At 39.5% G+C, this 14,749-nt stretch overlaps 1 protein-coding gene across 1 annotated transcript; it reads left to right on the plus strand.

Moving 5' to 3' along the window:
• Nucleotides 1–248: 248 nt before the first annotated feature.
• them4 (thioesterase superfamily member 4) lies at nucleotides 249–12,857 on the plus strand. Its single transcript, XM_088327344.1, has 6 exons — nucleotides 249–612; nucleotides 4,851–5,040; nucleotides 8,838–9,000; nucleotides 11,077–11,187; nucleotides 12,210–12,334; nucleotides 12,423–12,857. Exons 1-6 carry the CDS (start codon nucleotides 475–477, stop codon nucleotides 12,464–12,466), a joined length of 771 nt encoding a protein of 256 aa, XP_088183470.1. The 5' UTR covers nucleotides 249–474; the 3' UTR covers nucleotides 12,467–12,857.
• Nucleotides 12,858–14,749: the final 1,892 nt, after the last annotated feature.

Here is a 14,749-nt window from a genome sequence, read left to right on the forward strand (position 1 = left end):
GCCGACCCAGAGATTTCCATAAATTATTTTACTTTAAATGATGTTTGACAGTGTGTCTTGCAGGTAGCATTTTGGGGAGGACAAGCCATTATAAATAAATGGAGCTAATTTCACTTTGCTTTGGCGTATTTAGTACGTTTACCATGCGTACGAGCGACGTCAAAAGGAACTTTTTCATCCAATGACAATGCAGGAATGTATCACGTGAATGAAATGACGTCACGATGTGTGTTACCTCATGGCGGAAGTTGACAAGGGTGAACCGGTTTTATTGAAAGTCAATGGAATCACATCCATATTTCACTTAAGTTAGACTGAAATATGATAAAATATCATTTGATAAAATGATTTATCGATTGTGAGCCTATTTTATTGTTTTAACGCCGGAGCCACTTCATTCGGCAGACATTTCATACGAATGTAAACAGTTACTACACTAGCAGTTTAGCACTGGTGATCTAGTAACGAATTGTCATGCCGAAGATGGCGAAGACGTTTTTTGGACTGTTAACAGGTTTTTTTCGCCTTGCTTCTCGTTCATCCTTGCCTCCTCATCCCCTACAGTCATTTACCTGGTTGCCATTCAGAAGCAGCTTCGTGCGATCCATGGTGGTACGTACTGAAGATGATTGGAGAAAAGAAATGGAAGTAAAACGGAATAGAATATACCTTTATTATCATTGTTACAAAATGGGTGGAACATATTGTGACAACGAAATTGGACGTGGCACTCCAGTTTCACATTTAACTGTAGAGATAAAAGATTGATTTTTTTGGGGATATATTCATCCATTCATCATCTGCACCACTTACCCTCAGTAGAATAGAATAGAATAGAATATACCTTTAATGTCATTCTTACAAAATGGGTTGAACATAATGTGACAACGAAATTGGACGTGGCACTCCAGTTACACATTTAACTGTAGAGATAAAAGATTGATTTTTTGGGGGATATATTCATCCATTCATCATCTGCACCACTTATCCTCAGTAGATTAGAAAAGAATAGAATATACCTTTATTGTCATTGTTACAAAATGGGTTAACATATTGTGACAACGAAATTGGGCATGACACTCCAGTGTCACACTTTCACAGTGATGTAAAAAAACCAAGAAGATAAAGGAACAGAGAAGATAAGGTTAACTGTACGGGTCAGGTGTATCGACATTTCGTTCTATGTGCATTGTTACAAAGAATGACAATACAAGTAAATTATTATTATTATTATTATTATAAAATAAGGAGGATGAGGTTATAGTTATAATTTACACAAGAAATTTCGGCATGTACGATGTTACATACAGTTTGGTATCGCGGGGGTGTTGGAGCCCATCCCAGGTATCTTCAGGCAGAGGGCAGGGGACACCCTGAACTGGTTGCCAGCCAGTCGCAGGGCACACAGGGACAGACAACTCACTCGCTCATCCACACCTAGGGACAATTTGGACCGGCCAATAAACCTGTCATGCATGTTTTTGGAATGTGAGAGGAAACCGGAGTGCCCGGAGGAAACCCACGCAAGCATGGAAAGAACATGCAAACTCCACACAGGAAGGTGCGATCTCATCACCAAATAACTGTGCCGCACACGCGCTAACCACTGCGCTGCTGTGCTGCCCGAATTTGGATATATATGATCATAACATATTTACACAAGAAAGTGTGGGCTTGTAAAAGCAGAAAATATTTATTAACATTGGGTGTTTACGTACAGCATTGGGTGTTTACTTACAGAATATTGTGAATGAGTTGTTTTCATTCTAATAAAACCCTAATTTAACCGGAATATGATTTAGCCCCTAGGTTAAGAATATGTCTTTATTGTAATTGATTAAGATCAGTTACTGTACATGGTTCACAACGAAAAGGAAGGTTTTAAAAACAAAAACGACTATTGGAATAGTGTTGGGAATTAACTATCAAAATGTACTGTTTACCAAGTTGTTCAAATTAGTTATCTGACTCCATTAACCAAACACGACCTACATTCATCCAACAATTATGCTGCGCTCGTTTCTTGAGAGAAAAATGACCAGGAAAGCCGACATTTTACACGAGGGCGGATTTATTTTTCCCAAGAGAAGAACTAAGTGTAATCCATCGGAGACGGCTGAAGTAGTAACGTTGGAGTGTGTGCGGGAAGCCCTCTTCTGAACTCCTTTAGCTTTTTCTTATTGGCTCACGTCTCCCCGCAAGATGGCGTCTCGGCTCCTCCCATGGGCGTGCCAAGCAGTTGTTTTGCGCCCCTTGAGGTCTGGCTCTCCCACAACAGCGCCTGTCGTTCAGCGTCAGCAGATCCACGAGTCCTGTTATCAAAATTTCCTAGACAAAATAATATGCATTTCGAACAGCCTGCCCTGGGATTGAACTAAAGCCCAGTCAGTTAATATCTATTGCATTGAACTCAATACATGTAAATTTGTAGTCAATCATATAAAATCCTTTATAGTCAAATGTATACAATCCTTTAACAGGCAGTGTTGGGTGCACCACTGAAATAAGTTCCAGTTACTTTATTTAATGACTAATTGCGTTACCCTGCAGATCACTGACACCCAAACGTAGCGTGTTACTTTAAAAGTAGTTATCTCGTTGCAAATTACCGTACACGCTCACGTTAAAGCCGAGCAGGTGGGTTCTTCTAGACTGGGCAGAGAGCATCTGATTATTTTCTAGGCTGCGTTGACGGCCTTCTATAAGGTTTTACTGTCCGCTGCAATTCACCGAGCATTTAGAACAGGTATTCCCCCCACCCTAAGAAAACCTAATTTGCCCACTGACTGGATGTGAAAACATCTCACGGGTCATTGTGATTTTCTACAAAATTTGTTTTCTAACTAGCATGATGTTTAGTGGATGATCGAGCCTAGTTAACCTCTAATTATTAAAACATGAAATGACCATAGTGATAACTTTATAACAACCTAGTGTTAGGAATTAAATATTAAAATGTACCGTTTACCAAATCGAATTAGTTATCTGACTCCATTAACCAAACACAACCTACATTCTCCTAACAATGCGGCTCATTTCTTGATAGAAAAATGAACAAGAGACCGGGGGCAGATTCAATTTCTTAAACAATTTACTTAAGTGAACTCCATCGAATTAGCCGAATTAGTGTCGCTCGAGTCTGTCAAGCCTCCTATCTCGATCGTCCGTTTTTTTCTCGACCCACGTCTCTCTGCAAGCTGGTGTGCCAACTCCTCCCATGGGCGTGCCAGGAAAACTCCCACATGGGGTCCACCTTCTCGCCTCGATGTCTGGAGAAACTCAAAAGAGCAGAGCGTTTATCAAAACAATGCCTGACGTCCTTCGTCAGAGTCCTGTTATCAAAATTCCCCAGCCAAATCATTCCGAATTTGGAACAGCATGACCTGAAGCCCACTCAGTGAAAATCTTCATTGCACTCGATAAATGTAACTTGTATTTAATCGTATAAAATCCTTTATAGTAAAATGTATAAAATCCTTCACTAGTTATAACGTGCTATTACAGAAATTCATGTCAAAGTTGTAGCCCTTTGCTACAGTCAGTAACAAAAAAGTAGCTGTCAGCTTTAAATATGTTGGTGTACTCTGCTCTCAGTCTCTGTTTTGGGTTTTTTCCTGAGCAGTCACAGGAAATGGACCGCCGGTGGGCCTCCTCAACACATAATTTTAGAAAAATATTCTACTACATTTAATAATAATAATAATAATTTCCTTTGTATTGTCATTCTTTGTAACAATGTACACAGAACGAAATGTCGATACACCTGACCCGTTGTAGCGAGTCGGTGCAGCCGCAGCCAGAGGGCGCCGCCATTATACCAATTAGGTATGTCTCGGTCGAGGCGCGAACCAGCGACCTCCCAGTCTCAAAGCCGGCACACTACCATCTAGGCTACTGAGCTGGTAATTTAAACATGTTAAATTATAATTTACTGTAAATTTGTCTCGTTAATATACTTAATCTCAACAACACATTGCGCCTCCGCCATGTCTTGCCGAAAGACCCTGCAGAGCATCGTGAGAACAGTGGAACAGGTCAATGGTATACCCCTTCACGTCCCTCCTGGACATTTACGACTCCTGCCTCACCCACAAAGCCACCAGGACCACAGGTGACCCCACCTACCCATTGGACAGCCTCTTCAACCTGCTGCCATCAGGGAAAAGACTGCAGTCTCTCGGAGCAAGAACCAGAAGACTCAAGGACAGCTTCTTCCATCAGGCTGTCAGGACTCTGAACTCTCTCCCTTCCCTACCCCCTACTTCCTCTATGCTTTCCGACAAATGAATGCAAAACTGTTCTACTTAGATTCCGACTATACTTTGCCAAAATATTTTTTAAACCAATACAGGTTTCAAGGTTTTTTTCATTGTCCTTATGTTGAGGTTTTTGAGTTTTTCCTTTCCCTCATGTAGGTTTTAGATCAGGTGATGGTGTCATAATAGTTTGCAATAATCTGTGGTCCGTGCAGCTCTTTGAGACTCCTTGTGATTAAGGGCTATATAAATAAACATGACTTGACTTGACAATCTTATATAATTTGATTTGAAAATGTTCTGCTTCTTGTTCTTAAATCTTGCTATTTATTCTTGCTGCTATTGTTTTTTAGTATTGTGCCTAATCTATTGCACGTTTGCATGCGCAGAAGAGAAGGACATTTTATATGTGCTGTATGATGTACATAGAGCATTTCTGGCAATAATTTTAAAGTTGAGTTGAACACCATTAAAAAAACAGGCCTTCAGGTGGACCAAATCTCGAGAATTTTTCTTAGAGGGAACCAAGATGGATTCTTCTGTGGAATTAGAAAACAACGTTGCACACTAATTTAGCATGCTCTTATCTTTTAGGGGATGCCATTTTCCTTTTCCCTCAAACCTCGGGACTTCAGCTTGCCTAACTCATCCTGGGGAGCAGAAATGATGCGCTTGTATGACTTCTACAACAATCAGTGTGAGGTGGTAAATGAAGCTGGAGAGAAACAGTGGGGACCCTGGAGGAGAGTTCCCAGTTACAATCGCAGCCTCAAGTACGCCAAAGGTGAAAGTGCAACTGTTAACACACACACACACATTAGGGATCCACCAATATGGGGTTTTCAGGGCCGTTACCGGTTATATAGAGATAGATAGATTGATACATACTTTATTCATCCCCGTAGGGAAATTCACACTTCCAGCAGTATCCTTGTGTTGAAAATAAAACAATAATAAAGGGAATATAATACATAAATACCCTATGTAACTTGTTGACATAGAGCAGCGGTCGGCAACCTTTGACACCGAAAGAGCCATTTGAACCCGGTTTCCACGGAAAAGAAAACACTGGGAGCCGCACATCTAAAATGAAAAAAAAAAACTTCTACTACTTTACCGCAGCATGTTTCTTATGAAATCCACGTGCTACAGAGAAAATTACATTTTATTCATTTAATGAACACATTTTGAACGTTTTGAATTCTTGAAAAATAATAACAATGAATGTCTCTTTCAAATAAATTAAAAAGCTGAATTTAAACTGTCCATGTAGCAAACGAAAGCAGAAAAATGCCATGAGGCGTCATCCTTATATCCATTTATCTTATCTAAAATGAAGATAACACTGTATATATTGCTTTTTCTTACCTTTACACTTTGTATAAACAACTATCATCACAGGCGATTGAGTACGCTGCTGCTGAATTGATGTCTTTGATTTGCTGTTTTGTGATATTTTCTGCCATTTTTATGGTTCTGTCTTTGACAGTCTTCGCAGAGAGAGGCATCTCTCTGATTTTCTGCACAATTTCGTCTTTGTTTTTAAAGTCCGCAAATAAGTGTTCTGAAATCTTGAGGAATGATTTTCATATATTCTCCATCTGTGAACGGTTTCCCATGCCTGCCTATTTCCTGAGCGGCCACAAAGCTTGCATATGTAGTTGAATTTGCAGACTTTACCCACTTCTTGAATTGATTTTTCGTCCGGTCAGCCTTCTGCATCAGTTCCGAAACAGCTTTTTTCCTCTCTTCTCCCTCTGGATATTTTTCAGCAAAGGCTCTGTGTGTATTGTTAAAATGTCTTGCGACATTTGACCGTTTATTGTTAGCCAGTTTTTCTCCACAAATTAGGCATACTGGTAGGCCACTCTCGCCCGAGGTAAATGCAAATGAATCTGCCCAGGCATCATTGAATGTTCTATTTTCTTGAGATATTTTTCTTTTCTTACATATCTCCATTGGCTTTGCCGGGGTTGAAAGTCGCTCAAAATAGACGGCGTTTCAGCGGGTATACCAGCTTCCGCAGTGTGACGTCTATTTTGAGCGACGAAAAAATAATATCAAATAATTTAATTAATATTTTAACATTTCAAGATCACAATAATCTTCAAATTTAGAACTAAAATAATATAAAAACTAACACAAATAAAACACACTTCAATTAAATACAAAAATTTTTTTTTAGTAATTTATTTTCCCAAGCCAATCAGAGCCGCATTATAAGGATGAAAGAGCCGCATGAGGCTCCGGAGCAGCGGGTTGCCGACTGCTGACATAGAGTATTTAAACAGTGCTACATAAAATACACACTGTAATAAAAATAGGGTAATATGAAATGAGGGGGTGTGGTTTAAGGTGGGCTTTTACTCCCCCGGGTGGAGTTAAAGAGCCTCATGGCATGAGGAAGAAATGATCTCCTCAGTCTGTCCGTGGAACAGGTTAGTAGTATTAGGAGGAAGCTGATAATTGATACTTGGACCTGATATTTCTTTGTTGTATAAAAGATTAAACAATGAATGTTTGTTAAAAAATAAAATAAAACTTTATTAGCTCTCTGAAACCTTTTACAGTAAATACATTCAAATTTCAACACAACTAACGTGACTAATTTTTCACCTAAACCAAAAACTAACAGGGCAGGAAATAAAATTAGGCTTAGCAGCAACTTCTATGAAGGTACATAAAAACCCAAATAGCTCCCTGATATTTTTTACAATAAATAACAAATGTCAATACAACCAACATGACTTCAATGAACTTCAAACGAAAAGTGCAAAAAGCAATGAAAATTTAAATTGAGCTCTCTAATTGAAAAGTGACGGCACTCCTGTCTTAGAGCCAGATTGACAAACTAATGTTATGGTAACAGCTAATCAATCAGCCTCACACTTTAGTGAGCTTTTTATGGTCGCTCTCAATCACAAGCACACACGCTTGATTGACAAACTAATGTTATGATAAGAGCTAAAAATCAAACTCTGACTTAATGTTTTAACTACAAGTTAACTACATTTTTGACTTTTTTAACTTTTAATTACACACATGCTTTGCTACCACATACTATCAGCGGTTTGATTCAGGTCTGAAATGTTTGGAGACGGGCACGCTATTGCTTTAGTGGTTCTGCCTCCGGTCGCTTATCCGATCAAAAGGTGTGGGGTGGGTAGCAAGGAGCGAAGACCGAGGGGAGGAGTGGGAGCAAGAAGAGGAAGGCTCAGCTGCATCTGAGCCTAAATGACCTACCGTAAATTCCGGACCATAGAGCGCACCTGATTATAAGCCGCACCCACCACATTTTAAGAGGATAACCGCGTTTGTACTTATACAAGCCGCACCTGTTTATAAGCCGCATGCGCCCACAATTTACCATGTAAAATAATCACAAAATGAACCCAAGCCCGACTTAGAGTCCCGCGATTGTAACTGACTATAAAGTACAAAGTCCAAAAATCATAGCCGGTCAAATGAACGGAAAATGATATCGGTACTTAAAGTTTGATGCAGACCTGCAGAGTCTGGGTCCCGTTGAAAATAATCCAAGGAAAAAAAAGGTAAGGTAAGGTAAGGGTGGGAAAAATATATATCCACTATTGTCTGCTGCGTCCACAAACACGTCTCACCTTTACTCCACTTCCCGTCAGCCCCCGTTGTTTAAGCCCCTTCTTTTTGATTCGCCCGTGGAAAACATATCAGGATAAGTCTCTAAAATATACAGTTGCAAATACATATTATACATGGTTACACATATTTACAAAGAAAGACGGTACACCGAGAGTTTTCAAAGCTTTAATAATAATATTATAACTTTCATCCCAAACCGTGCCTGTGAAGGGTAGCAAAACGCTACTAATGACACGCTCGCAACACATCAAACGGAACTGTTAAAAAAAACATATCGTAATTGAAGAGACCACAGTAAACCGTCCTCATCTTCCTCCTTATGATTGACGTCATTCAAGTCGTCTTCCTCAGTGAGGAAAGAGACTTTGTCAGTTAGACGTCGTTCCACGCTCCCTTTTTCGAAAACACGCTAGCAACACGCTCACAAAGTAAAGTTACATGCAGTAGCTCTGTTTCCTTCTTTATCGGATTGCTCGATTGCATTTAGCTTGAAAGCTGCCCCATGTGCCTTTCTTTTTGCAATTTGCATGATGAGGATATGTCTACGCTAATTTAATTTCTGCACAAGCTAAGAAGTTGCAGTCTTCCTCGGCGCATATATTCCACCGGTCTAAATCCTATCTTTTGTACTCGAGCGCCGCTGGCGGCCGTTAGAAAAATGACATGGATTGGCCGCATCACTGAATAAGCCGCAGGGTTGAAAGTTTGGGGAAAAAGTAGCGGCTTATAGTCCGGAATTTACGGTAGTTTTAAATATATTGGGCCGAATAAATAAAAATGCAGATTCCAATATCCGCCAAATTCCCATCGGTGCGCTAAATCAGCCCGCCGGATAATCGGTCGACCTGTTGTTTCTATGCTGCAGGCAGTTAAGTTTCAAATGTTTGTGTAAAACAACATAAATAGCACAAATCTGATTTCTCATCGTGCCCCTTCTGTTGTCTCCTCTTGTGGTTTCAGGAGGAGCTTATCTTAGCAAGATCATCCAGTCCAAAAATCGTCTTTTCACGCGTAGCATCAAAACCGCAGGAGCCGCGTTTGAGTACGTCATGTTTATTAACAAAAAGGAGAAGAGGTGCGTCTGCATTTTCCAAGGCGGACACTTGCTGGAGGGCCCACCAGGGTGAGTTATTGGTCCATCTAAAATTGCCTGCCCAAAAAAACGATCAAGATAACCTTGAAAATAGTGAGATGTTTCCCGTGTTGACTCCCTGAAGCATGTCCCGAGTATTTTAGATGAGTAGTTTTTATGAACCGCGAGTCGAGGTGTGTGTTGATGACATTAGCCAGGGGTGTCAAACTCATTTGAGCTGGGGGCCACATGCAAGAAAAAAAACCCACGGGGGACTGACTAGTAGGTTTAAGAGAAGGAGAGAAATAAAGAGATAAAAGACAGTAAAGAGAGTGATAAAAAGAGAGAGAACAAGGGAGACGGAGTAAGAGAGAGAGAGAAGGTAAGACAGAAAAAGGGAGAAAGGGTGAGAGAAATAGAGAGAGCACAATAGAGAGAGAAAGTGTGGGGCGAGAGAGACCGAAGAAGAAAGAAAGACATCAAAAGAGAAATAAAGTGAGAAAGAGAGAGAGAAGTATCCAAAGAATGCAAGCAAAGAAAGACAAAACAAAGAGAGAAAGACAAAGAAAAACGTGAGGAAAAAAAGAGGAAAAGTGAAAGAGAAAAAGAAGAGCAAAATAGAAAAAAAGGAGAGCGAGAAAGCGAGAGAAAGAAAAAAGATTAATAGAAATAAGGAAGTGAAATAGAGGGTAGCTCACCAAAGTCGTCTTGCAGCCGTCACATTCAATAATAATATGCAACCATGGTCCTTTTACATCCGTGAGACCTTGCATATATAAGCCTCACTGTATTATAAGGCAAGGTGAAAATACGGTACTAACTGTACATAACGTATTTTCCGCACTATAAGGCGCACCTAAAAGCCTTTTTTTTTTTCAAAAGCTGACCATGCGCCTTATAATACAGTGCGCCTTATATATGGATCAATATTAAGTCGCAAAGTCTTGCAACTAATGCAGCAGCCGCCGACTAGATTTTCCCCTGAAAGCGAAGTAGTCCGCGGTGTATGCTGGGATTGATTTACCGGCGTTTCATTGGCTAACCAATGTGTCAATCATCATTTGAATCGATCACTATTGGCTAAAGTTATTCGGAGGTAAAGGGGGCGGATCCCTTTTATCATTTACAGGCTCGCATAGGCTAAAGGCGCAAAACAAAGCCTGCAATTGGCCGAAAAAGATATGTCAATCATCAGTTGAATCGATCGCTATTGGCTAAAGTTATTCGGGGGTAAAGAGGGCGGATCCTTTTTATCATTTACCGGCTGGCATAGGCTAAAGGGGCAAAACAAAGCCTGCAATTGGCCGAAAAAGATGAATGTGAATAGCAAGTTGGGTTGACGGCATAGAGAAAACAGTATTTTACTATTCTGTACTGTATTTGTAAATATTTTACTCTCCTGGATTTACTACACTCACGGATATAAGAGGACCATGGTTGCACATTATTATTGAACACAACGACTTCGGTGAGCTACTCCGGCTATATTTTTTCCCTGTATCTTGTTTGAGACTGAACTCGATGTTTCTGTGATAAGCAGTGCAGATAATGGATGGAATGGTGTGTCTATTTTTAAATTAAACTCAATTCCAAGTGTTTATTGTCATATGCACAGTAAAGTTGCGAGCAAAAAAGAAAATAGAAACTAAGGAAAGGTTGGCATTTCTTGACTTTAACCTTCCGAATGATATTTGAAATTATGCATTTGAGTGACATCGTACGGACGCCGCATCCGCACGTGTCTACGACACAAATTTGCTTCTTTGCAAGCTTTGGGAATGTTAAGGGGGTAATAAGTTGGACTGAACTATCTGACTGTTTTGTCGACGTTCCCATTGTAGCGCCTTAAAATCCGGTGCGTCTTATGTATGTCAAATGTAGGACCAAAAACTATTTTTTCGGGGTGTGCCCTATAACCCGGTGCGCCTCATAGTGCGGAAAATACGGTACATACATACATACATGTATATCATTATTTTTTTGTTTTTGAAGATTATTTTTATCCTTTTGCACCGTTTTACCTTTTTAATTTTTTCACTGAAAGGAGAAGAAATTCAATTCATGTATTTATTTGAGTTGTACCTGAATAATGAGAATAAAAATTCCATTCATTCATGTTTTTACCAGGCACATCCACGGAGGGGCAATCGCCACCATGATCGACTCTGTTACTGGGGCACTCGCAGCTTTTTTCTCCGGACCAGTCATGACAGCCAATCTCACCATCAATTATCGCAGGTAACAACACATTCACCATGGCGTTTAATTACAGTGGAACCTCGGTTTTCGAACGCCTCTCAGTTAGAGCAAATCGGTGTCCGACCAAAAGTTTTAAGAAATTCTTGCTTCGCTGTTCGGAGTTCAAACGCCGTTAATACGTGAGTGCGTACGCTAGGATGCGATGCTGAGCGGCGTACGGGTGGAGATCGTGTAGATCGCCCCCCACCCCTCGTGACCAACCGTTATCGCGTGCGGACGTGCTTCGTTTTGCTTTCGCTTTTAATATAGGTGTACCAAGTGTTTTAGCCCCTAATTATGCCTCCGAAGAAAGTCAGTGCAAGCAGCAAAGTTGCTACAGGTGAAAAAAGAAAAGTAGTGCGTACAACTATTGCATTTGAGAAAGAACTAATAGCAAAATATGAAGGAGGTGTGCGAGTGTCTACCCTGCCGTCCACCTGCGCCTTCTGCTGACCATCACAAAGGTAAGAAATCCTATTCATAATTATTTTCTTTATCCTTTTTTTTATTTTTACACCTTCATGTTAGCGTAATCTTTCGTACGGAAGATTACGATAACGTGAACGTACGATTAGCCTAGGTTAGCTTTATGATTCGAGGTAAACATTCAGGGTGTTGGAACTGAGCCCAAAATTCAGGGTGTTGGAACGGAGCCCCCTTTCCAATGAACCACTCACCACTTGTTGTGGAGACCAGGGTGCTAAATGACTTGTAAACGACCTGATTTTTTTATTTTTACATGTTCATGTTAGCGTAATCTTTCGTACGGAAGATTACGATAACGCGAACGTACGATTAGCCTGGGTGAGCCTTATGATTACGTTAAACATTCAAGGTAAACATTCAGGGTGTTGGAACGGATTAAAACGATTTACATTATTTTTAATGTGAAAAATAATTTCGGTGATCGAACGAATCGGTTTTCGAACAGGGTTCTGGAACGTATTATGGTCGAGAACCGAGGTTCCACTGTATATCGTGTTGCTCTCATTACAATCTTTCAACGATCATTTTGTTCAAAGCCCCATCGCTTTGGGAAGTACAGTATTGATGGAATCCTCACTTGATAACCAGGAAGGCAGGAAAGTATTCATTTCATGTAAAGTGACCAGCACTGATGGCTCCAAGATGCACACCGAAGCAACAGGTAACATCATTTACAGCACGCTACTGTTTCCGACTGCTATACTATTTCCTTATTCTTGTGTTATGTTGTTTTTCCTTCTCTCTCGAAGCCCTCTTCCTTTCTATCAATGTCAGTCATTTATTGGGAATATGACACAGAAACACACATCTGGATTTCAACAAGCGGAAGCCTTACTGGAGTGCCTTGAAGTGCAGGAATATAATAGTAATGCTGATTTTAAATATTTATTATTTGACAAGTTCTGTACGTGAAGATCGTGAGAGTTTAGCACTTCATTATCACAGTTTTGAGTCTAAATCCAGGGGGTCTCCGGGTGCTTAAAGGATTTGAAAATGCTTAACTTTTTATGTTATGTTTTCAAGGACTGGAAAGTGAAGTTTGGGTGACGTGCTTGTAAATGCTTGAAATTGTGGCCATGTTTCGCAACAAGTTTGCTTATATATCCCGCCGACACTGCTCACTGGCGGCTTTGCTTTGCCATTGCATTTCTTTTTCTTCCATTATTTACGGCAGCTGGCATTTGTTTGTACTACCGGTTGCGCCCAAGAGGATAGGTGCTTGCTACATCTAAAGAGGGCACTAAGGATCACGAATCAATTATGGATCATGCAAAAAAAATAAGGTAGTGTTTCCCAGTGGTAAATGGTAATAAGAAGAACTTCCTGTAACTGAAAATAAGAGCAACATATTACCCTCAATTTACCCTACACCCATGGATACATTTGTCCCAAAAATATTTAAATCATATATCTTGATAAATGCACATGCAAGATTTAAATATTCAGATGTAAATCGCAGATATAGTTTTCCATCTGCAAAATATATGATTCACACCTGATTTCTTCTTTTCAATGGTACTGGAGAAATTGAAAAAAATGGCTTTGGAAAAGCTTAAAAGGTGCTTAAATTTGGGCATTATATAAGCAATACAAACCCTGTAATTTGCTCATGATGTAAATTTGAGTCAACACACTTGCTATGGATGAATGTACAAGCAACTTATTATCACTTGACTACCTCTAGTTTTACTAACCAACACATATCTGATTGTTATTTATTGAACTGTTTAAACTCATTTTGTCGTTGCTGAGTGGAGCAAACTAGTAGTGGATTTTTTCAAACTTTTTGTGATGTGTTGTGTTGAATTATTGTTACATCCGAGCACCCCTAACCAGAAGTTTTTTTTAATAATCGTATACATTATTTCTTATTTTAAGCTTTGTTTGGTGGTCCTTCCCTATTTATGAATATGTGCCACTCTCCCTTTGAATGATGAATGAATGATTAAATTAATGACATTTTGTTCTATGCAAAAAGTGTTACATTTTGGAAGTACATGATGGACCCATGTGGGGGAGGCAGAAACTGCAGGCAGATGTTCTCAATACAAGGGATCGTATTTAATAACAAAACCAGGATCGGAGAAGCAACAGAGGAATGGGCAGAAAGCAACTAAAATGTCCCAACAAAAAAATCAGAAACCAATAACAAACGTGAAAAAACCCCAAACTAGAAACACCGAAATTCTAAATGGAATTACGTAGGGAACAAATAAATTGGAAATAAACAAACAAACAGAACAAAAGTGATAATGAAGAAACCAATGTGTGGAGGTCAAAATGTCTTTTTAAAGGGTGCAGGATAGTTGGGCGAAGGTTTATTGGTATTGGACACACCTATGCCCAGTTCAAACCTCAGTTGGGGCACTCTGGTTGTAGGAGGTGTGTCAGATCCTAACACAAAGGCCAGTTATAGAAAAATGTAGAAAAATAAGTAAAACTGTCCTTTTTTGAGTCAAACACTTTTGTTCTGTGTGTTTATAAAATTGCTTATTCTTATTTTTGTTTCTCATTTATATGATTTTTGGGGGAAAATGGTCAGTAAAATGTAGTCAAAGTTGTATGTTGTTTCAGAAAACTTTTCAAGAATAATTTGATCATTTTACGAGAAAAGCCTCCGTGTTTATTTTCTATTTAATAAAAAAAAAATCTACTATTACCTTTGAAATACCACAGTGCAAAATAATAAGATATCTTATTGCAGTTCTTCTCAATTATTTTTCAAGTGATCACATAATATTGTCAGAGATGATGATGACTGATTGCTTGATATTGATTGTAACACGTCACCTCTGTCCATAGCAAATTTCCGCCGTTCGGCACGTTTCCTCATACTCTGTGCTATATGCTATATGTACGCTAAATGTAAACAAAACAATCTGCCTACAAAGCACCAATGCTCCCCTAGTGTAGTGGAGGTGCAATTGCACTTAATTCCGGGGCAACCGCGCCCACTATTTGAGAACCACTGTACCTTATCTTGCACCATCAAAGATGGTACTTTTTAATGAGGTGTTAATTTCACAAGTTACAATGACAATAAATTCTATTCTTAAAACCTGTTCAAGATAAAAGA

Source organism: Urocampus carinirostris, chromosome 2 (genome assembly GCF_059441175.1).
Source record: "Urocampus carinirostris isolate Australia breed hairy pipefish chromosome 2, RoL_Ucar_1.0, whole genome shotgun sequence".
NCBI classification, from domain to species: Eukaryota; Metazoa; Chordata; class Actinopteri; order Syngnathiformes; family Syngnathidae; genus Urocampus; species Urocampus carinirostris.

What these genes read in the sequence shown, in the direction of transcription:
- them4 (XM_088327344.1), top strand. Translation starts at nt 475, where the DNA reads ATGCCGAAGATGGCGAAGACGTTTTTTGGACTGTTAACAGGTTTTTTT. An exon ending in CTCACCATCAATTATCGCAG is followed by an intron (nt 11,188 to 12,209) that starts GTAACAACACAT and finishes TTTTGTTCAAAG; the next exon opens with CCCCATCGCTTTGGGAAGTA. An exon ending in GATGCACACCGAAGCAACAG is followed by an intron (nt 12,335 to 12,422) that starts GTAACATCATTT and finishes TCTCTCTCGAAG; the next exon opens with CCCTCTTCCTTTCTATCAAT.